The sequence below is a fragment of the Chelon labrosus genome (assembly GCF_963514085.1).
Source record: "Chelon labrosus genome assembly, chromosome: 24".
NCBI classification, from domain to species: Eukaryota; Metazoa; Chordata; class Actinopteri; order Mugiliformes; family Mugilidae; genus Chelon; species Chelon labrosus.
This window is the reverse complement of record NC_140357.1, coordinates 9,639,797-9,660,330: the sequence shown is the minus strand read 5'-3', so window position 1 is coordinate 9,660,330 and position 20,534 is coordinate 9,639,797. Positions and strand designations below refer to the sequence as shown.

At 47.1% G+C, this 20,534-nt stretch overlaps 3 protein-coding genes across 10 annotated transcripts in view; 2 read left to right on the top strand and 1 right to left on the bottom strand.

Annotated features, from left to right (window-relative positions):
- The first annotated feature begins 1,438 nt into the window (after nt 1-1,438).
- Nucleotides 1,439-7,023, top strand: LOC311509407 (solute carrier family 15 member 1-like). 3 transcript variants are annotated; one of them, XM_084574614.1, is made up of 22 exons: nt 1,439-1,533; nt 1,614-1,648; nt 1,741-1,825; nt 2,151-2,292; nt 2,368-2,487; nt 2,572-2,671; nt 2,884-2,974; nt 3,059-3,142; nt 3,225-3,307; nt 3,379-3,465; nt 3,543-3,632; nt 3,705-3,749; nt 3,846-3,878; nt 3,972-4,060; nt 4,274-4,355; nt 4,436-4,552; nt 4,637-4,777; nt 4,865-4,911; nt 5,075-5,182; nt 5,269-5,614; nt 5,706-5,813; nt 5,939-7,023. In XM_084574614.1, the coding sequence occupies exons 1-22, from the start codon at nt 1,527-1,529 to the stop codon at nt 6,185-6,187; spliced, it is 2,289 nt and encodes a 762-aa protein (XP_084430740.1). In that variant the 5' UTR covers nt 1,439-1,526; the 3' UTR covers nt 6,188-7,023. The 3 variants fall into 3 exon arrangements, with proteins under 3 accessions (XP_084430740.1, XP_084430741.1, XP_084430739.1); XM_084574615.1 differs by having other exon boundaries at nt 1,513-1,648; nt 5,269-5,383; nt 5,477-5,614; XM_084574613.1 differs by having other exon boundaries at nt 1,513-1,648.
- stk24b (serine/threonine kinase 24b) lies at nt 1,505-15,489 on the bottom strand. 2 transcript variants are annotated; one of them, XR_014699832.1, is made up of 12 exons: nt 15,291-15,489; nt 12,690-12,920; nt 12,434-12,490; nt 12,177-12,285; nt 11,766-11,923; nt 11,388-11,573; nt 11,168-11,316; nt 10,949-11,066; nt 10,802-10,870; nt 10,552-10,688; nt 9,971-10,466; nt 1,505-1,563 (listed from the first exon to the last, which is right to left on the bottom strand). XR_014699832.1 is itself a non-coding variant. In XM_084574616.1 (11 exons), exons 1-11 carry the CDS (start codon nt 15,330-15,332, stop codon nt 10,424-10,426), a joined length of 1,299 nt encoding a protein of 432 aa, XP_084430742.1. In that variant the 5' UTR covers nt 15,333-15,489; the 3' UTR covers nt 9,854-10,423. The 2 variants fall into 2 exon arrangements, 1 of the variants encoding a protein (XP_084430742.1); XM_084574616.1 differs by lacking the exon at nt 1,505-1,563 and having other exon boundaries at nt 9,854-10,466.
- Nucleotides 15,490-17,331: 1,842 nt separating this feature from the next.
- The window catches only part of LOC311509279 (sodium-driven chloride bicarbonate exchanger-like), a gene marked incomplete at its 5' end in the record, with an annotated part of 31,999 nt that continues 28,796 nt past the window's right edge, over nt 17,332-20,534 (top strand). For 3 of the 5 annotated variants that reach the window (XM_084574408.1, XM_084574409.1, XM_084574410.1), the window contains 2 exons: nt 17,332-17,379; nt 18,814-18,843. In XM_084574408.1, coding sequence (XP_084430534.1) covers nt 17,332-17,379; nt 18,814-18,843 — 78 coding nt within the window. Of the gene's footprint in view, nt 17,407-18,813; nt 18,844-20,534 lie in introns of all 5 variants that reach the window. The other 2 variants (XM_084574412.1, XM_084574411.1) reach the window with 2 other exon arrangements.

Below are 20,534 nucleotides of genomic sequence, written 5' to 3'. Positions count from 1 at the left end.
CGACTGCTCATGTAAATATGTTAAAGATTTACATTAAAGATAAAAACCTGTGATAATACCTTCTTCTTCTTCTTCTCCTGTATTTTTTCCACCTGGGAAGTTTGTGTCTTCTCGAAACCCGGGATGCTGACGGCGGTGAAATGTGCCCCTCTGTGCCCCGTGTCATGTCAAACAACAGCTAATCCCGCCTGCGCTCACTGCTAACACACACACACACACACACACACAAATAAACACACACTTGTTGTTGGGTTGCTGCTCCCGGCTGTTGCCACTGTTTCAGAGGTTTGGGCTGCAGAGGACCAGTGCGTCTGGCGTGAGTCAAATTTCACAACGTTCATCTAAACGTGTCCATGATTAACTTGTTTGCACCACGTTTGCTAGCTTAGCTGAGTCTGTTAGCATGCTAAATGTTCTTTAGAGATGCAGCACCTCTGCTGCTTTACCGGAGCGACTGCACCGCTGCAGGAACTCTCCTCTAAAGTTGGAAAAGAAAACCCAAACAAGACAAATCAAGATGTTCTGCTCTGTTTTTACAGAACCCAGAGGCTGAAACGTTAAAGCGACGGTGGCGGGGACCTTCTAAGAGGAGGAAACCAGCTCGTATGGAGGCTCCCATCTGCCCCAAGCTAGCCAGGTAGAGAATGAGAGAAAGAGAGCATACCTGTACATAATATATACATAACAAGAGGACGTGATAAGTCTTGCAGGTCTCCTCACATCCTCATATCAGACACTGGACTTTTATTTATTATTAAAAGCTGTTAGCAAGCTTAATAATTTGAGAAATGCGTGCCTAGTCTGCATTAGTGTCACCTTTTTGCCTATTTTCTAAGATGTGGGACACATTTTCTTATATATCGGGGTGTAAACAAGTTTGTTTGGACATGGAGCGGCGTGTTTTTTTAATTTCACTCTGGGCCGAAGCTGTGTAGCGACAAGATGAGATCTCACTCCTGAAAAACTGCAAAACCCGGACATGCGCGCGCACACAGATACGTAAGCGTGTGACAAACATACACAGCCACGTGTACATAAGCACAAACCATAAAGTGTTATGTGCTTTAACAAACACTTAATTGCACCGTGCATGTACTGTATAGCTATCCACCTGCACAGTTGCATTACAAAGCAATAAGCAACACACGGCACCGCTGCACTTATCAGCTGTTTGGACCGATCCTCTTTATCTGCAAGGCAAGACCCCTCTCTCACTGGAACCTGAATTCCTTGAACCATAAACCAATTACCGACTCACGCATACATGCAACGCTTATGATAAGGGCGGAGAGAGAGGATGTGCTGGGAAGTGGGGAATGGTGGAATATTTGGACTAGGTTCCACAGTCCAGCATCGGTGGGCGTTTCAGGCAGGAAAGGTTCAGAGGGGAGGTTAGATAAGGAGCCGGCCGGGCCTCGACTTGGTCTTCACGCCTTGGATCTGGACAGGAGTCACCGGTCTCTTTCCCTCGCTTGATTTTTCTAAAGGATTCAGTCGGAGATTTGGGGGATACGCAGTCAGCAGCCATGTCAGGTGAGTGCTACATGAGTTTATTTGCATATTCTGCAAGAAAAAAAAAACAAATTGTGACTTACGATGGATGATTTCTTCAGGCAAAGAAGAAAAGCAGAAGCACAAGAAGAAAAGCGTAAGTTCTTCTGTTTGGTATCATACGAAAAAAAATTAAAAACACACATTTATGACAAAAAAGAAAAGACTTTTTCCTTTTCCCTCCTCCAGGCTACAGTCTGCGGCTACCCAATAAGCATCTTTTTCATCGTGGTCAACGAGTTCTGCGAGCGGTTCTCCTACTATGGCATGCGAGGTGAGCCGGATCTCGTGTCTCCTGCGTGGAAACGTTGGAGAAAGTGGTGCAAAACGTTTAGAGGAGGAATAAGTGGAGCCGGTAGCCGTGCGAGATGAGAGTTTACAAGCCGCAAAGGCTGGAAACTAACGGGTTTTCATTCTTTCATGTATTTAACAGTGTTTTTTTTAAGTATAGCCACTGAATAAATGTGGTTTTCTTATAATTCTTGTACTTTCGTGACAGTTTTTTGCAGGATTTCCCTCAAATCTGCGCTCCCACCGCTATTAAAACAAGATTTCTTTCACCCTTCCCTTCCCCCTCCTCCTCCTCTCGCTCTCTGCAGCCGTGCTGGTGTTGTACTTCAAGTACTTCCTAAAGTGGGACGATGACTTCGCCACCACCATCTACCACACCTTCGTGGCTCTCTGCTACCTGACACCCATCCTGGGGGCCATCGTCGCCGACTCGTGGCTCGGGAAATTCAAGTCAGTCTCAGATTAAAAAATCTTCTCGTCTGAAGCTTGAGTCTGCCGCCCGTTTAACTCCTTCCCTCTCCTCAGGACTATCATCTACCTGTCCATCGTTTACACAGTGGGACAGGTCGTCATGGCCATAAGCGCCATCCACGACATCACCGACACGAACAAGGACGGCACCCCCGACAACATGACCTTCCACGTGTGAGCTGAACTCTCCCAGAGCCGATGCGCCGCCTGCGTCCCCCGCCGACGTGCGCTGACTTTGTGTTTTTTTTTTCCCTGCAGAGCTCTGTCCATGGTGGGTCTGCTCCTCATCGCCCTGGGGACCGGAGGCATCAAACCTTGCGTGGCCGCCTTTGGTGGGGACCAGTTTGAAGACCATCAGGTCAGATTTGTGACAAACAAGACGCAGCAATTAAAGAGCCGCAATCAGTTGCATCTGCTCAGCACTTCTTCTATCTCTGCTGGTCGTTTATTAACTAATAACCGCACGCTCAGCTGTCCCCGCGGGTTTATTACCGTCCTCAAGATCAAGGACAAAGATCAGGCCGTGATATTAACGCCGCTGACGTCCTTTAACCTTCTGCGTCCCGACAGGAGAAGCAGAGAAGCACCTTCTTCTCCATCTTCTACTTGTCCATCAACGCCGGGAGCCTCCTGTCCACCGTCATCACCCCCATCCTCAGAGGTAAACCCGGACGCACGACACAAAAAAAAAACGAAATAAAATACGAGCTTTGAATTTAAAGAAGTCTGTCTGTGCCGTTTCCAGCTCAGGAGTGCGGCATCCACTCGCAGCAGAAATGCTACCCGCTGGCCTTCGGCGTCCCCGCTGCTCTCATGGTGGTGGCTCTGAGTAAGGACCGGCGCGCTTTATTTCTTACTGGATTTAGACTAGATTAAACTGTCTAATAATCCACATGCGCCCTTGTTTGCAGTCGTCTTCATCGTTGGAAGCGGCATGTACAACAAGACGGCGCCTCAGGGCAACATCATGGTGAAAGTCTGCAAGTGCATCGGGGTGAGTGTCTCCTCAAAGGCTTCTCACATCGCTGCCTCTCGCTCGGACCTAAACCTTTCTCCTGTCCGCAGTTCGCCATCAAGAACCGCTTCAGGCACCGTTCCTCTCAGTACCCCAAGAGAGAGCACTGGATGGACTGGGCCGACGAGAAATACGACGTAAGGACTCTGCAGAACATGTAAGTGCTGACGCGTGCGGTGTAGGAATGCTAACGGTCGTCTCTGGTTCGGTTTAGAAACTCCTGATTGCCCAGGTGAAGATGGTGCTGAAGGTGCTGTTCCTGTACATCCCTCTGCCCATGTTCTGGGCCCTCTTTGACCAGCAGGTATGTATCTGTCCACTCATGCTGTTAGACATCAATAAACAGACTAATAAAGAGTTGTGTCTTCTATGACAGGGCTCAAGATGGACCCTCCAGGCCACCACGATGGACGGCGATTTTGTCAGTGGATTATTTTTCATTCACAGTTCTTGCTGCCACAGAAAATGAACGCCCTTTAAAATAACATCCTGTCTCTCTTCTCTTATTCTTCAACAGGGAGTTCTCATAGTCCAGCCCGATCAGATGCAGGTGAGGCTCTTTGTGTTGACGCCGCTCGGCTTTAGCTGATCTAACCTGAACAGGGTGTAATGAGAGTGACTGTTCTCCTTCCTTTCCCACCAGACCGTCAACCCGATCCTGATCCTGATTCTGGTGCCGATCATGGACAGCGTCATCTACCCCCTCATCTCCAAGTGCAACTTAAACTTCTCGTGAGTTTCCGTGCAGCCAATCGGTGGTCCCACAAATCCCACACGAACGACCCACAGGTCTTTGCGGACGGACAGACAGCCCTCCCAACACATTTCTGCATTTAAAAATTTATGTGTTTATTCAGGAAAATGAGCCAATATTACATATCTGTGAGTAGCAAAGGCGTGTGTTCAGAAGCCGAGCCGTTTGACACGTGTGTGTTTGCTCCTCAGTCCGTTAAAGAGGATGACCGTGGGGATGTTCTTAGCTGCTCTTGCTTTCGTGGCGGCCGGCCTGGTCCAGCTGCAGATTGATGTGAGTGAAGCACATTTAAAAAAAAAAAAAAGAAGCTGCGCGTGAACCTTCGCGACTCACCGTTCTTGCTCCCCTTCTAGCAAACCCTGCCTAAGTTCCCGTCGGGCGCCGTGGGCCAGACCAAGTTCATCAACATGTTTGGCGAGAAGCTGGACGTCACAGCTGGAGAGAGCACGTTTACTCTGGATCCTTTAGCGGTACGCTAGCCGACACCAGACTCTCCGCACGGACTGTCAAATACACTGAAACTAAAAACGTAGTGTTTTTTTGTTTCCCTGCAGGCCAATGACAATTACCTGGACTTTGAGGGACCCTTTGTGCTAACTTTGCAGCCTGAAGTCAGTTATTTAGTTGAACTACAAGGAGGCAGCCGCTCTACTTTCGCTATTATTAAGAACGGGACCCAACCCGGGCTTCAGATGGTAAGCAGAGGTTTGCAAATGTTGATTTGAGATAAAGTCAGGAGTGGCGGCCAAGTGTTGCTCAAGTGTTTTTTTTCCTGTCTTCAGTTCAGCGACATCACAGAGAAGCCAGAGCAGGGCGCTAACGCTATCAGGCAAGTCATAAAACCTTTTTTTATCACTTTAATAACTGTCAATGATGGCTCGTAAACGTGCGCAAAGGTTGTGCCTCATGAAAAGTTATAAATCTGCTATTGTTTGATGCATGCTTCTAATATCTTAATCAAAACTTTGTTATTCTGATTTCTCCCTCACCAGATTCCTGAACGGTTTCGGTGCAGTTTTGAACGTAAGCGTCAGAGAGGAGACGGCGGATCTCGTCGTTCCCGACAACATGACGGAATACTTTTCCGTGCCGCAGGGAGAGTAAGTCCCACGTCTCGTTCTGCGTGTTGCCGTCACACTTGAGCAAGTTCTCCTCTCTGACTATCTGCTCTGCTCTGTCACTGCAGCGCCAGCTTCCAGATCAAGGACGAAGGCGGGAGCGTGTGCACCTACAATCAGAAGCTGGGCTTCGGCAGCTCTTACACGCTGATCATCCCACAAGCCTTCACATTTGGGGAAAATGTAAATCACCGTGCACCGTACCTTGAATGTTTCAGCCTGTTTTTGTTTGTTTTTGTGTTTTTTTTAATGCAACTTTTTATCTGTACACTCCAGTGCGCGCAAAGCATTCGTCAAGTGGAGGACATCTCTCCTAACTCCTTCCACATGGCCTGGCAGATCCCTCAGTATTTCCTCATCACTGCAGGGGAGGTGGTCTTCTCCGTCACTGGCCTGGAGTTCTCCTACTCGCAGGTAGAGGGCGCTCTCCTTACAAATCTGACCATGTTTTATTATTTTCTTTTACACGCAGCTCTAATCTAATCCTCTTTTCCCAACTCTGCAGGCGCCCAGCAACATGAAGTCAGTCCTGCAGGCCGGCTGGCTGCTCACTGTAGCTGTGGGTAACATTATTGTGCTCATCGTGGCCGAGGCCGCGACTCTTGACGACCAGGTGGGTGGATCATACGAACAGCAAAACAAAGTGCAAATATAATCCGGTGCATGAAGTGCGCGGACGAGGGAGGGTTGTATTTGCATTTGCTCAAACCCCCGTGACCGTTTGCTTCTCTCCACCAGTGGGCCGAGTACATCCTCTTCGCCTCGCTGCTGGTGCTGGTGTGCATCATCTTCGCCGTCATGGCCTATTTCTACACCTACATCGACCCGACCAAGATAGAGGCCGAGTTTGCGTACATGGAGCCCGGAGACGAGAAGAAGAGGAAGAGCTTGGAGATGACCAGGAAGGACTCGGACAAGCACCAGGGCAAGCACAGGAGGAGCTCTGACGCCAGCTCCGACGAGGAAATCTACCAGACCAAGATCTAAAGACCACTCCCCCCTGCTGCTGGGTTCTGTGCTTCGTGTCTGGAGGGTGCTGTAGGCATTAGTGTGAAGGGATGACCTGAGTGAGATGGTGCTGTAGTTGAAAGAACAAAGAGGTGGAGGCTTCAGTGCTTCACCTCTTGGTGGACAGTGTTTTTTGCAGGGATGATCCAAACACCATTATCCACATAATTCAAATCCCTGGATCTTTATTTGATAGTGCTTATGCTGTTGTAAATGTATTTTATAAATGATTTCTCAAGCACCGTGTAGCAGCACCTTCAAGTAATTATATTTTCTTTCGTCTTGTAGCCTCGTGTAGCGTACAATCACAAAGAAACCATCCCAATATTATTTATTTCCCAGCACAGTGTTGTATGTATTGTAATATACTGTTTTATACATTCTGTATGTGGTGTTTCACATCTGCTCCGGGAGAAAATCCAACACCGGGAACGTGTGGCAGAAGATGGAAAAATAAAAAAAACCCATACAGGAAAGGCATTTTTGAAGAAACGTCTGCATTAGCGGCGGTTTCATGAGGCCTATGTCATGGCATTATGTAAAATAATTGTTGTCATACTTAGAAATGCCCTTGAGCATGCATTAAAGTACAAGTGTTAAGAGACTGATGACTGCTGTTTCTTTTTATGATCAGGGTCCACATGATAATACTAGATTTACGATCTGTAATCTCGTGAGAAAGGTAGTAAATCAAAGAGGACTTCATATAAACAGCGCCCTCTAGTGCAGGGGGTTCTTAATCATTTTGACCAGGGCCCAAATTTCCAAGTACAAAGTGGCCCGGGCCCCAAATATTCAAATATTAACAGTGTATATTAGTTTAAACTGATCTCACTCTTGGTTTGATTTGTATTCAGCAACTAATTCAAATAGATTTTATAGTTTAACAAGCTAAAACCAAAATAAATGACCTGACACAATGTGATCATCGCAGACGTGTATGTACTACTACAGCAAAAAAATAAATAAGCTGTTGGATAGCGCTAGCCCACTCTCTTAGCACATACTGGGCTCATGTTACTTCCGTTTACAAAGCCATACTTAATTAAGTCAGGATTCTACTTAAATATTGTAATACAATTAAATATATTTATCATTTTGAGAGGGTTTGGCACCATTTTAGTTTTAATTTTTTCGTTTTAAACACTTCTCTATAACTTTTCCGCTAGAGGCTAGCAGCTGGCTTTTCTTCTGCTCATTGTAGCTGTTAATCAATTGACTGACTCACTAGCACCACCAAGTGGTGTGAAGCTGTATTGTAAACTGAGCGCCCCCGGCCCTCTAGGTGGCGCTCTCGGCCCAAAGGTTAATAACTACTACTCTAGTTGTGTTCACCACCTGGTAATTGGTAATTATCAATTAGGTTCCAGTTGTTTTGCGTTTGCCGAAGCTTTCAGAAATGGCGGAGGTGGAAGGTAAGCTAATAAGAGTGTAGATTGGTTGAATGTAGTCTGTTGATAACCACATAAATGGTAAAAAATGGCCTCAGTTTTGTTCCATACTTAAACGGCGGAGTCGCTGGCTTGCTAAACCGTTAGCCTCCGTTGCCAAGCAGCGGTGTTCTCACACGACTCACGGCCAATGCTCACGGCTGACGTTGACGCTTGAACGTCAACTCTTTTCCTGACCTTTCCACGACCTACCATGTTGCGAGAAGTATTCTTTGTTTTTTATTGCTTTTTATATTTCAGACTATATGTCGTTATCTTTTTGTACATGTTTTTATTTATTTATTTATTTATTGCAGCACTCCTGTGACAAGGGCCTGGGAAACAAAGCCAATGCGGAAGTGCAGTTCCTCGAACGGCCACTAGAGTGAGTCAATGCCCATAGACTTGCATGTTAAAATCAAAATACACAGCTTTACCACAGAAATAAATGTGTTTACATCCTGGTGAGTCTATACATTTACATGTATAAATATATATATACTGTATGGAGGTGAATATTTTTGCAACTCACCCAAATTTTGTGTTTTTTTACCTTTTTTTTACCCAGGAATTAGGATAAGCACTGACAAGATGCCGACAGCAGGTACATTGAGCTTCAAAACATCCTGCAGGAATCCTATGATTTACAGTGTAAGTTTAATTTTTTCTTTTTTATAATTTTATCTTAGTGGCCCGTTTGCAAAATTTTGTCCCAATTACACACGTAGACAGAAGCACAGAGGCCGTTTCTCCGGCGTACCCGACATTTTTTTTTACGATGAAGAGGAGGACACAGAGCTCTCAGTTAGCATTAGATCTTTATTTCTCATGTCACTTCGAAAGCTTACAAGGAGCTTACATTTAACTTGGGAATTCTCAAATGACACAAGCAAAGATTATATACAGTACTATAAACTGTCAGCTATGATAAAGGAGACCAAATGTACACGTTTTGTAGTTATTTCCGTAGCATATGTTTTTTTTTTTTTCTCTCCTTCCTGTAAGGTATAGATATTTTTTTTTTTACTTTTTATTTTTGCCAGAGGCAGGTGCCCATATCCATAAAGCATTCCATATTTCCATACTTACTTTGCAGTTATAAAAATATCAGATATTTCTCAGTTTCTTTCAATCCCTGTGTTGACAAGTGCGTCTTGATGCAACTCCCCAACATTATTGCTGCATTAGCACAGTAGTAAATTCTGGAACTCTTAAGTAAACATATATAGTAAAACATGGCTATTAGCGACTTTATTTCTGTTTGTAGTTGTAGTTGTTGTTTTGTCTTCCTCACACAGGTCTCTTTAAATACACACTTTCAAAGTGCAACAAAAAAACAAAAAAATAAAACAGAAAAGGTGCAAATTATACTACAAATATCTGGTGAAAGCAATAAAAGAGGACATGGCACTTCTATAGCACGGCGCGGAGGTGAGAACTATCGAGGATGGCGCTCAGTTCTGCTGCAGCTTGGCTTGTCCCGATCTACGGAGTTGATTTTGGCCGTGAGCAAAAAGAAAATACCCCCAAAAAAAATAAAAAAAATAAAATAAAAAAGTGTCGTGGTGTGATTGCCTTCTACGATCCTCGCCGCTTTTTCCTCCGCTTTAGTTTCTAAGTACTGCTAAAGGAGCAGCTACGAGCCGAGGAGCAATAATACTTCACATGATATCAGTGTCCGTCTTGCCCATAGTGGTTCCCCCTCCACCGTCGTAACCGTCCTCCACCTCCGCTCTTCTCCTAACTCCAAAATAAATTGTCTAAACACGAGTACAAGGTAACAGCTTCCTCCTCTAAACAAAGTGAGCTTAGTATCACGGTTAGTTTGACGACTCAGCAGGTGATTGTAACGAAAAACCGGAAATAAAAAATAAAAAAAACACAGGCGGACCTCGCTGGTTTGAAATGAAATCGGAGATAAAGTAATAATACGACGAAAAAAAAGAAAATGCCAGGATGTAGATAGACGCGAGTGTCCCCAAAAAAGAAGGCAAGGCATTTTCTGTTCTTTCCGTTCCGAGTAACTTTAGAGATCTTTTAAATATTTTTTCTTTCTCCTCCTCCTCCTCCTCCTCCTCCTCCTCCTCCTCTTCTCATCAGTATCTACAAAATGCGCATGACCATTTTGTACACAGTGATTCATTTCCCCGCAATGACGACTTGAAATCATGTACAGCGTGGCGACCCCCCTCCCCACCCCGTCCCCTTCCCACTGCCTCGTAGGACAAAGTCCACTTAAAGCACTTTACCTGAGGTTTCATTAAGAATGCTGCAATTTGCCTAAACAGGGAGTCTCGCATACACACACTCAGACACACACACACACACTTACACACACTCAGCTCGCCCACTAAGATAGTTTCCCTGCAGGTTCATCAAGCATGCTTTCAGAGGTTCTGGGGATGTGACGCCTGGAATAAGAGGGAGGACTTTGAAGTCTTGCTGGGGGAGAATTTCCGCTCCTCGTCGAGTCGATTCCACGTGGAGGCTCCGCTGTGTCTTGACCCGGACGTGCAGGTCTCGTCCCATCACAGCCAGAGGAGCTCTCCACAGGTTATCTATTATTTTTATTTTTATTTTTTTTACAGGCTAAGATAGCACACCACCCCCCTCCTCCTCCTCCTCTACACACACCCACACGAGGGAGGTCGAATGCGGTCAGCTGGTATTGAGTGACTTGACCCCTGGCTTTTAACCCTCTGACTTGGCTGCGGTGTTGGAGATGGGGGCGGTCAGGTGGGCAGGCGGGCGGGAGGGAGGGAGAGGGGCCTGGGAGAGCCAATCACTACGGGGAGGAGGAGGAGGAGGACATCCGGTTTGTGGAGAAACTGCAAGGAGACAAGAGATTATCACCCCCCCGCTCTGTCGGGACGCACACACCTCCTCTGCTGTAAATTCGAGCGGGGCCGTTACCTCTGGAGCCTGTGCACCATGTGGGCCACCAGGGAATCGGAGATGCCGGGGTAGGCCTCCTCAGCCAGCAGGATGGCCTCCCTCAGCTCGTCCAGGACCATGGGGTTCCCGTTCACCTGCTCCTGTCGCGCCTTCAGCTGGGACGAGACAGATCTGGTTAGGCTTTCCAAATCTTCTGATCAGAACCTTTCTTAATTTATCAAGACTTTTACAGTAGAGGAGTGTTGATGAGCAGACTGGAGCTCCTTACCTCAGCTAATGCAGGAGAGATGACTGTGGCCAGGCTCTGTGAATAAGGCCTCTTTGGAATGTCTTTTGTCTGCAGAGGGAGACACGGTCGGCGTCAAACAGCCTGAAAAATGTGCCCCGTCAAACTTTTAACCTGCTCATGCCTGACCTGGTCTCCCGACTGTCCCTCCCCGTTCTGCAGCTTCTTGGGGTCCTTCTCTCGGATGGTGAAGATCCAGTCGTCGCTGCCGAAGTCGTTCCCGCCCGACGCCTGGCCGTCCTGCTCTCTGACGGGACACACATTAAAGAGGACTTGAGCAACGACGATGACGACGTCACGCCTGGTAAGTGATTAAAGCTCGTCGTGACAAATCGTAAAATGACTCACGAGTCGGACTCGTCAGAGCTGGACTCCGCGGCTCTAGACTGCTCTGCCTTCCACCTCTTGTACTTGTCCACCAGCTCTGTCAAGTAGGACGTCTTTTTTGCGTGGCGGACGATCAGTTTATGCTTCAGCAGCTCTTTGGCGGTCGGCCTCTGTGGCGGGGGGAGTGAGAGGTGAGCGGCTCATTCGTTAAAAACAGACGAAGACGCAAACCCGTACTCACAAAACTGGGCTCTTTATTGAGGCAGGCCTCGACGAACTCCTTGAGCGGTTTGCTGTAGCTGCCCTCCAGCGTGGGCGGGTTGTTCTTTGGGATGAGGAATAAAACCTTCATGGGGTGGAGCTCCGAGTGGGGCGGCTCGCCCTTCGCCAGCTCGATGGCCGTGATGCCCAGAGACCAGATGTCGGCCTGGAACGCACAGGAGACGTAGCAAGTGTATTTATACCGAAGCAATCAGAGCGACTAATGGAGGCTCTAATTATGTCAACTCTCACTCCCTGAATGTTCTGACGGTGCATAATTTGTCGTCTGGCGGCTTTTGCACGCTAGCACGCCGCCTGAAACGACTCTGCAGATGCATCAGTGTTTCCCTGACCTCACCTTGGAATCGTACGCCGACTGTTTGATGACCTCGGGCGCCATCCAGAAGGGCGTGCCCACGAAGGTGTTGCGTTTGATCTGGGTGTCCGTGAGCTGGCCGGCCACGCCGAAGTCCGCCAGCTTCACCTCCCCTTGCTCGGACAGGAGCACGTTGGCAGCTGTGGAGGCGAGAGAGAGTCAGAGAGAGAGAGAGCGCCCGCCACACATCTCCAGACGCTTCTCCCTGCGCCATTAATCTGCATCGCCCAATTTATTTAACAAAGAGGAAACAACTGTCAGAAGCCTTTTAGCGGACGCTGCAGCGCCGGCCTCAAATCCCCCGGCGGAGCACAAACTATATAATGAATGAAACTGGAAGTGGACGTCGATAGCATTAACTCGCTACGTGATATCTGTTCGGTCGGCTGCTACCTTTGATGTCCCGGTGGATCTTCTTCTCGGAGTGCAGGTACTCGAGGCCCTTGAGGATTTCTCTCAGGATGGTAGCGATCTGAGTCTCATCCAGAGGTCCAGGCTCCATCTTTGAAGGGAAAACAGTCACGCCTCTTATTGCTCTGCAGCGTAGATGCACGTCACTAACGCGGTTCTGTCGTGCAAGCATCTCTGAAAGAATTCCTTCAAGTCTTTCTTTCTTTTAATAAAATGAAAACAAGTAGTGGGTGGCTTACCAAATCCAAAGCCGAGCCTCCGCCTAAATACTCCATAATGATCCATAGCTTGGTGTCCTAGAACGTGGTCAAGAACAAGACAGAGATAACCGGCTTACTGCGAGGCATCAAGAGCTGGACGCCCTCCTAAAGAAGTCACGGTGACATTAATAAGGGCTTAGTGGGAAGTAGTAGCAGTTAGAGGCTAATCTTTTAATTTTGCCGCCGACGCCGTGGCCACACGGGCTAAACCAGGACGTGAGAAGACACGCCGTACCTTCAGGTATGAGCCGTAGTACTTGGTGACGAAGGGGCTGTCGCACTGGCTCAGCACGGTGATCTCCTGCTGGATGTCCTCGATCTCGTCCTCCGCCTCCTCCAGGTCGATGGTCTTGATGGCCACCACCTTCTGCGTGCGGTTGTCGATGCCCTTGAAGACCTCGCCGAACGAGCCCTTGCCGATGCGCTCCAGCTTGGTGAACAGCTCCTCCGGGTCCGCTCGGGCGTTCTGGCGGTCGTACGGGGAGAGGGGGGGGAAAACAGGGGGAGGGGGGAGGAAAGGGAAGGAGGATTTAAATAAAATAAAGGGAAAAACAGAAGGGAAGGAGGAAGGGTGAAAAGAACTGAATGTCGGGTGGTAAATAGGAAACACCAGCAGGGCGCCACTCTTACAGGATGCGTTAATTCACTCAGTGCAACACCTTTGTGTTTATGTACACAGAAGAAGAGACGCAGGAGAATGAAAGGGAAAGTGTGCAACAACTGGAGAGCATGCAGATTAAAAACAAAAAAAAAAGATGCATTTAAATAAAACAGCTGCAACTTCAGGGCTGGTTCTTCAGAGAGATAAAAACCCAGCGGACCTGAACGCCTCGCCGCAGACCACACGAGAACGTTCCCTCCGCCGCTTACTGGTCATCTGCATGTCTGGGGAGTCTGAGGCAGTGAACACAGCAAGAAGGCGCTCTGCTCTGGACCGAGACGCGCCGCCATGCAACTTTAACAGGAAGCGGCGTCCAGCGGCGTCCAGCGGCGTCCAGCTCAGACCCTCGTAATTAACCGGGGAATAAACCGAGCAGAACTACACGGCGTGCACTTTGAGAAAACGCCTTCACGCTTTGCAAACCGGCTCATCATCCATGCATCTTTTAGGAAACTCTGTATTTTTGTATTCATCAGAATATATAACCCTCTTTAATTCAAATAAGAAACAGGTCTGTAGAGGTGTGGACGTTGTTTTGCTCTCCCGTTTTTTTTTTTGCTATCCAACGTTTGGCCGGGTGCCTCGTTCCTGCTGGCCAAGCGGGGTGGTCGCCGCGGCAACGCGTGTCCACACTGCTCAAAACAGGGACAAACCATGCGATTTACTTCATACTTGAGCACACAGGTCAGAGTCTCACTGATAGTTGTGTTATTTTCTTTTTTTTTTTACAAACTCTACACCTGCATTCAAGTGCCTCAACCGTCCCAGTCTGAACTACGGCTAATGTTTAGATTTATGTGTGAATTAAAGAGTTTTAAGACCATCTGACGTGACAAAGCCTTTCAAAAGTTTATCAGCGAGGGAAAAGCTGGCAGCGCTTCCACCGACGGTTTGGGCCAAACGTCCGGCTTTTTCTGGGGTTGTAGCGGCGCCGCGGCACACACACGCGCATCCGAGCGAGGAAGTGAACTAAAATGACTCAACTCTCTCGAGGCTCTTATGTGGGAAACACAAGAGCAGCAGCAGCTGAAAAAGAAAGAAAACAACAACAAAAAACAACAACAACTTCCTTTTATGACCTCTTTTGAGCAGAGAGGGGTTCAGTATGTCCGTTTTGAGATACCACAGAAGAAGAAGAGCCTTTGGAGAAGCTAAATCAGTCATTCTGGTGATGAAAAATGTTATATGTCCATAGAACACTAAGACGCTTTGTTTGGGAGAGGACGAGTCAAAGCTTCTCCCTCACCAATAAACCTCAGAGGCTATATGAAACAACACAACAGCACTTGGGATTGTTTTCTCCCTTTCCTCGTGACTTCGGATCTTTCTCACTTTCTCGTGAGCGATTTCACCCTCGCTTATTTTACAGGTACGGCAACACAATCTGAGTATTATTAAGACATGCCAGGGTCATTTAAATCTTGTCAGGTTGCATAAAAATGTGCACGAGATTCAGCGTTCGTTACCGAGTCAAAATAAACGCCTTCCCCGTGTAAAAAAAAATAAAAATGTTCATGTCAGATCTTGTTTAGTTTGGGAATTTAGTTGCAAGCGTGCACAATGTGATTTTAGTCATGCAACTGTAACCATGATTTCCTCAGATATCCACAGACACTGAATGCAGACCGGGGAGGAGAGGAGAGGAGAAGGGGGGGGGCAGATAATCTGGTGCGTGAGGCAGTTTACATCAGGAACACTTATCTCCTCTGGTTATCTACCCAACACATTTATCCCTATAGGCACAATCCTAAAGATAGCAGCAGCAGGAGCCAGAACAGGGCTTTATCCAGGGGAGACGCTGAACCCTTCACGGGACGCCTGAATTGTCGGAATTTCCGCCTCCAGTGCCTCCAGTGCGTGGTTTAACGTTTAAAAAAAAAAGATGCGGCATTCAGTGTCAAATTAGAAAACTCATGTTGGTGGAGGTTTTATTTAGTTAACGCAATAAAAGTCTATATAAATGTCTTTTACCCGAATGGTGGGAGATTTTCCGAGCGAGCACCCGAGTCCTTAAATGATCCGAGCTGCGTGTGGGTGGTTGTACAGTGGACACACCGGCGCAGACCCAAAACTAGGGAGCCGAACACTGTACATTATGTTCCGACTGTGACCTCAACAAGTTACTGCGGAACACATCCAAAAAAAATTAAAAATAAAATAAATAAAAAGTCTTACCTGCATCCCCAGCAGGTTGCCCTGAACGGGAGAGTGAGCCATGGTGGGTGGCGATGCTGGCTGCTGGATTCAGATCTCCTCGGCTTGACTTTCTGTGTTTACAGTCCAGGCTGAGGTGCTGGTGGGACCCCCTGTGGGACCCCGTCGCCTGCCGAAAGTACCCCTATGTAGGCTTCTTCCACTAACTAACCCCCCACCCCACCACCACCCCCCAAAAGACACACACCAGTGTCACTTTTCCTCTCTCGGAGCAACTCCAAGTCCCTCAAAAAAAAACAGCTGAGCAAGCTAACAGACGTTGGCTAATGCTAACTCCGAAGCTGCAAACAAGAAATCCGCAATGTTAGCTCGCTAACCTCCCCCCTTAGCTAAGCCTTAAAATAGTGCGTCAGTTTAATTTATAACCCGGGGAAGTTGTGCTGCAACGACGAGCACCCATAAGCAACTGTTTATTTTAATATCCCCGCAAAGTGTCCACTTTCTGAAACCCGTTATTCTCTCGCTAACGGCGCTGTCAGCTAGCAGCTAGCATGGCTAGCGGGTTAGCTCGCTAGCCGACCGCAGACGACCTGACAAACCGTTCCGTTAGCTTCGCAGCCTTCCGAGCGCAGTTTTCCCCCCCCCCCTGCGTACGGAAGAATGTCATCCGCGGGGGACGGAGTCTCCCGACAAAACCCGGGGGCGTCTGTCTGTCTGTCTGTCTGCCTGTGCGCTGGTGCGGGGGCGTCCTCGGCGGCTCCGCGCGTAGACCTCCTCGCGTCTGCGGCAAGAAGACCCCCTCGCCACTGTGTTTTTGTTTCCTCCCTCACTTTCGTCCCGTACTCTCGGCCATCTTGTCGGTGCCTGCCGTGACGCCTGGCTGGGGCGGATCCGGATCCGGATCAGCGGCGACATCCATCCATCCTTCCTTCCATCCATCCACTCTGACTCCCCTTCAGCCCAGGTGGTGCCAGGTGGTGCCAGGTGGACAGACCTCCACCATCCAAACAGTCAAAATAATTAAGACGCACAAAGACATCCATGTAAAACCGCTTTGTTATGAATGTGTCCTGCACGAAAAGAGTCTTTAAACATGAGTTATTCATTCGGCTTTGTCAAATAATGTAATAGTGCTGCATTAATAAACAATTATTCAAATACTAAATGACTGCACACTATTGGCCCGAGACCTTCCAGTATTAAATGCTGCTTTCTTTATTATAATTGTGTTTTTATTATTATTATTATTATTCCATAATACCGATTTTCATTCACTTGCATTACATTCCCCTTGAAGTGAGATTACATTATGAGTGGGTTTAATCTAATCTCAATCTCACGGACGTTTCGCGGCTGCTGCCACAGGAGGGCGCCAGAGTATAAACCTTCACAGACGCATCCTTGTGCGCAATATGGACACCGGTGCCCCGATCCATCAGTGTGTGTGCTGCGAGCAGAGACAACGAGGGGCATTTGGGGATGATGCACAAGCATATTTTTAATGTACAGTAATGTAACAGAGCTACAGCAGACAGAGATACTGGTTAAATTACGGCTGCGGCTGTTTTAGTGGGTGTTGCGCACGATTGATGCAACTCAAGCAAGAAGGCACTGCAGCGTGGTTTTTATTGTGCATTATTATTATTATTTTTGGGTTTTTTTGCACAGATTCTGGTCTGTTTAACATTCATATCCTAATACATAGCCCATATTCCCGTATAGCAAGAGCCCTCGCAAATGAATTTCTGCACACATGACATCAATTGAGCGTCTCGTCGTTCATCGTCGCGTGTAATGGGAAGCGCTGCCGCCTCCCTCCTCCATGCGTAAATTATGTAGGGCAGGACGGAAACGCTTTTGCTACCTCCATTTGAGAAGAGGGAAAAAGAAAATACCGGTGCTGGTGAATGTGAGAACGGAGGTGGGAGAAATAAACCAGGAATTAAATCAACAAAGAAAAAAAAAAAACCTCGCTTCCGATCACCGTTTTTTTTTCTTTTTTCTGACAGAGGCGGAGTAGCGCATCACGACTCGCCTATTGTGAAGCAAAGGAGAGGAAAAGATGGACATCACGGATCAAGGAGCTCAAATGGAGCCGCTCTTACCTACGGTAAGTCTAAAGAAACGCACTATTAATGTGCTCATGCTCAATTTCATAGAAAACGTGGATAGCGCAGATGATAATCCTGAAGATCAGCCTTGAATGAACTGCTGGGCATCAGTGGGGTTCTCTTTGGGATAAAGCTGTTGGAATAAAAACGTCCCGTGATGGATTCTTTGTACATATGCGTTTTTTAAAATCTAATGTGTCGTGTGGTTATCATGGCAAACATGGATGCTGCGCACCTTAAATGGGGGATGAATCCCACACAGAGTCCATGTTGTACACGCGTTTTGCCTTCACAAGAAAGCATGTATGATGCACTGCAGTTCCAGTTTTATTTCATCTGCACAGAGATGCCCCATGACCATTTGTATAACCCAGTTTTTTTTTTTATTCACTGTGTGTAACCTGCCATCAAGCTGTTGCTTTAAGTCTACTGCAAGTCCAAGATGTTATCCTGGGATTAGAGCATGAAGTGTTTGATCCTAGCAGTGAGGAGGCAGAAGGATCAGTCGGATGCAACAAGCTCACTCTTTTTTATCTTTTCACGAGCAATATTATAATGTGTGCAGCGTAGGCATCCCGACGTGTTGTGGAACTGTGCAACAAACGGGTCAAAGGTGTGTCCACTCAGGTCAGAGCCCTCTCAGGCCCGCTGGCAGACTTTCAAAACGAGCACGCCTCAAAACACAAGGCGCTGCTCCACTTGAAGCCAGAGGCTGCTTCTGCGGTCAGCCCCTCCTCATTAGCATTCAGGTGAGCCTGTGCTGAGGAAGAGAGGACAGAAAAAAAAAATAAAAAAATGTCTGCTGTGCTGTCCCGACTGTCAGTGCCAAGGGAGAGCGAGAGAGATGAAATATATTGCTTTATGCCTGTCGTGTTTAAAAGCAGCGACTGCTCTGGAGCCAAATCAATATTGTTCTATTTGTGGACGTGTTACGTGAGGATTCAGTTTTCCCCTGCATGGCTTACAGTGTACAGTGAAGCCTGACGCGGCTGAGGCGGCTGCGGGATGGCTGCTCTGCTCTCCCCTGCAGTCTCAATGCGGTGTGGTCGCTTCCCTGTCACTGTAACTTATTGCTGCTTCCCCTGTTGTTCCTCCTCCTCCTCTTCCTACGCAGCAAGCAGCAAGCGTTGTCATGGTTTCCCCAGGATGTGTATGAGTATGTGAGGTGTTAGTATGGGAAGAATTTCAGGGACTTCTCTACCAGGCTACCATGTTCCCAAGGTCAAGCACGAGGGCATGTTTAATTTACAACAGGAAGGACTGCGTTTGAATCCATCATTATTGTTGCCACATCTCCCTTCTGCCTTTGACTTGGGACACTTGAGTTAACGACACGTTGAGGCAATCCTTAAAGCATTTGGCCTGATAGCAACAGTCTCAGATGCCTCGCTTTTGTCCCGTTGACTGATTTCTTGCTGTTCTTCGTCTTGCAGGAACAAAGTTCCCAAGAAAATAAAGATGTGGTGAGTACATCTCTCATTCTCTTCTTCTTCTTGGCCTGCAGAGTGTCACATTGATTCGCTCAGTAATAACAATGACAACTCGGTTTAATGTGCTGGTTTTTTGTTAAAAATGGTGCAAGGGACAGCGTTGGAAAATCAATAGTCAAAGCAATAAAGTAAGAAATATAAAGGGCTAGGCAGGAGCTCTAACTGGCGTCACATTAAAGCAAGTCTGCAGAGTGTGCATTAGTACAATTCTGAGGTTTAGTTCAATATTTAAATCAAATCTAATATTGCTGTGTGCTTGCTGGATGTGTAAATATAGGCGTAGAGTTCCCCATATCAGCTTTATGAAGTAATATAGTTCCTAAAATGTTAATTAAACGCGCTTAAGTAGTCAAAGAAAGGAAGTTAAAGGGGAACTCCGGCGCAAAATGAACCTGGGGTTAATAACACATGTGTACCGAGTTCGACCGTTCTCTGGTATTTGTTTTCATGCATTTGTTTTGTTAGTCAAATGTGACCAGTTTTCTTGCAAACCGCTAATCGCTTTTTCTATACCACTAACAAGGCTCACAGTATCACCACACTTACACGGTAGCATAACTAGGGTCTCTACATGTAAACCGAAGCATTGAGAACTTTGCAAGTATACAGGCAGTTTATTAAAAAAGGAATACAGTACCGTTTATGTCTGGCTCGCATATCCAGGCGGGCGCCATCTTGGGGAAAATGAACTCTCTTCGTTCAGTGCTCTCAGTGCTTTCTTCCGGCAACAGACAGTTCAGTTTCCCCAAGATGGCGCCCGCCTGGATATGCGAGCCAGACATGAACGGTACTGTGTTCCTTTTTTAATAAACTGCCTGTATACTTGCAAAGTTCTCAATGCTTCGGTTTACATGTAGAGACCCTAGTTATGCTACCGTGTAAGTGTGGCGATATTGTGAGCCTTGTTAGTGGTATAGAAATAGCGATTTCTTTTTATGTGTAGGTGTGCCCCGAAGGCTAGCGTTATACGCTAATTAGCGGTTTGCAAGAAAACTGGTCACATTCGACTAACAAAACAAATGCATGAAAACAAATACCAGAGAACGGTCGAACTCGGTACACATGTGTTATTAACCCCAGGTTCATTTTGCGCCGGAGTTCCCCTTTAAGTCCAAAATGTTGAGTGGTTTTCCATCGTCCACCAGCTATAATTTCACAAAGAGCTAATCATCAGATCATCCAGTCCTCTCTCAGCCCCTCAACCCATTAACGACAGTAAAATGAGCATCTGTTCATGATTAGCAATCCAATAATGCCGTAAATATTTTTTGAATCCAGGGCAGTCTCCCTCCAGATTCCCTCAATGGCCCTGATGTCAATAGTGTGATCACATCTGGCCTCTTAATCCACGTTTCCTATCATCTATATTCAGCAGCGCTACGCGGCTGTATTTGCTCCACATCTTTCATTAGCCAGCTCGCCGAGCAGACGTCAAGTATTTTTAGATCACAATGGTCGCAACATGTCGCCGTGCATCTGGCGCACACAACAGGCATCCATAAATAAATAACGACCGATAATGGGAATTAAGTGGAGCCGGGGCTTTCAGCAGCTAGCGCGCACGGTATGAGCATAACCAGACGACGGAAGCAGCCGCGGAGAAGAGTTTGGACGTGTGATCTGTTCTGACTAAACATTGTTTATGCAATTTTTTGGGCTGAGAG

Excerpts from the sequence above, each read along its gene's own strand:
- LOC311509407 (XM_084574613.1), top strand. The coding sequence starts at position 1,601 with ATGATTTCTTCAGGCAAAGAAGAAAAGCAGAAGCACAAGAAGAAAAGC. Across the intron at positions 4,778-4,864 it reads CCCAACCCGGGCTTCAGATG|TTCAGCGACATCACAGAGAA; the intron begins GTAAGCAGAGGT and ends TCCTGTCTTCAG. Across the intron at positions 4,912-5,074 it reads CAGGGCGCTAACGCTATCAG|ATTCCTGAACGGTTTCGGTG; the intron begins GCAAGTCATAAA and ends CTCCCTCACCAG.
- stk24b (XM_084574616.1), bottom strand. The coding sequence starts at position 15,332 with ATGGCTCACTCTCCCGTTCAGGGCAACCTGCTGGGGATGCAG. Across the intron at positions 12,491-12,689 it reads ACTACGGCTCATACCTGAAG|GACACCAAGCTATGGATCAT; the intron begins GTACGGCGTGTC and ends ACCACGTTCTAG. Across the intron at positions 11,924-12,176 it reads GATCCACCGGGACATCAAAG|CTGCCAACGTGCTCCTGTCC; the intron begins GTAGCAGCCGAC and ends TCGCCTCCACAG.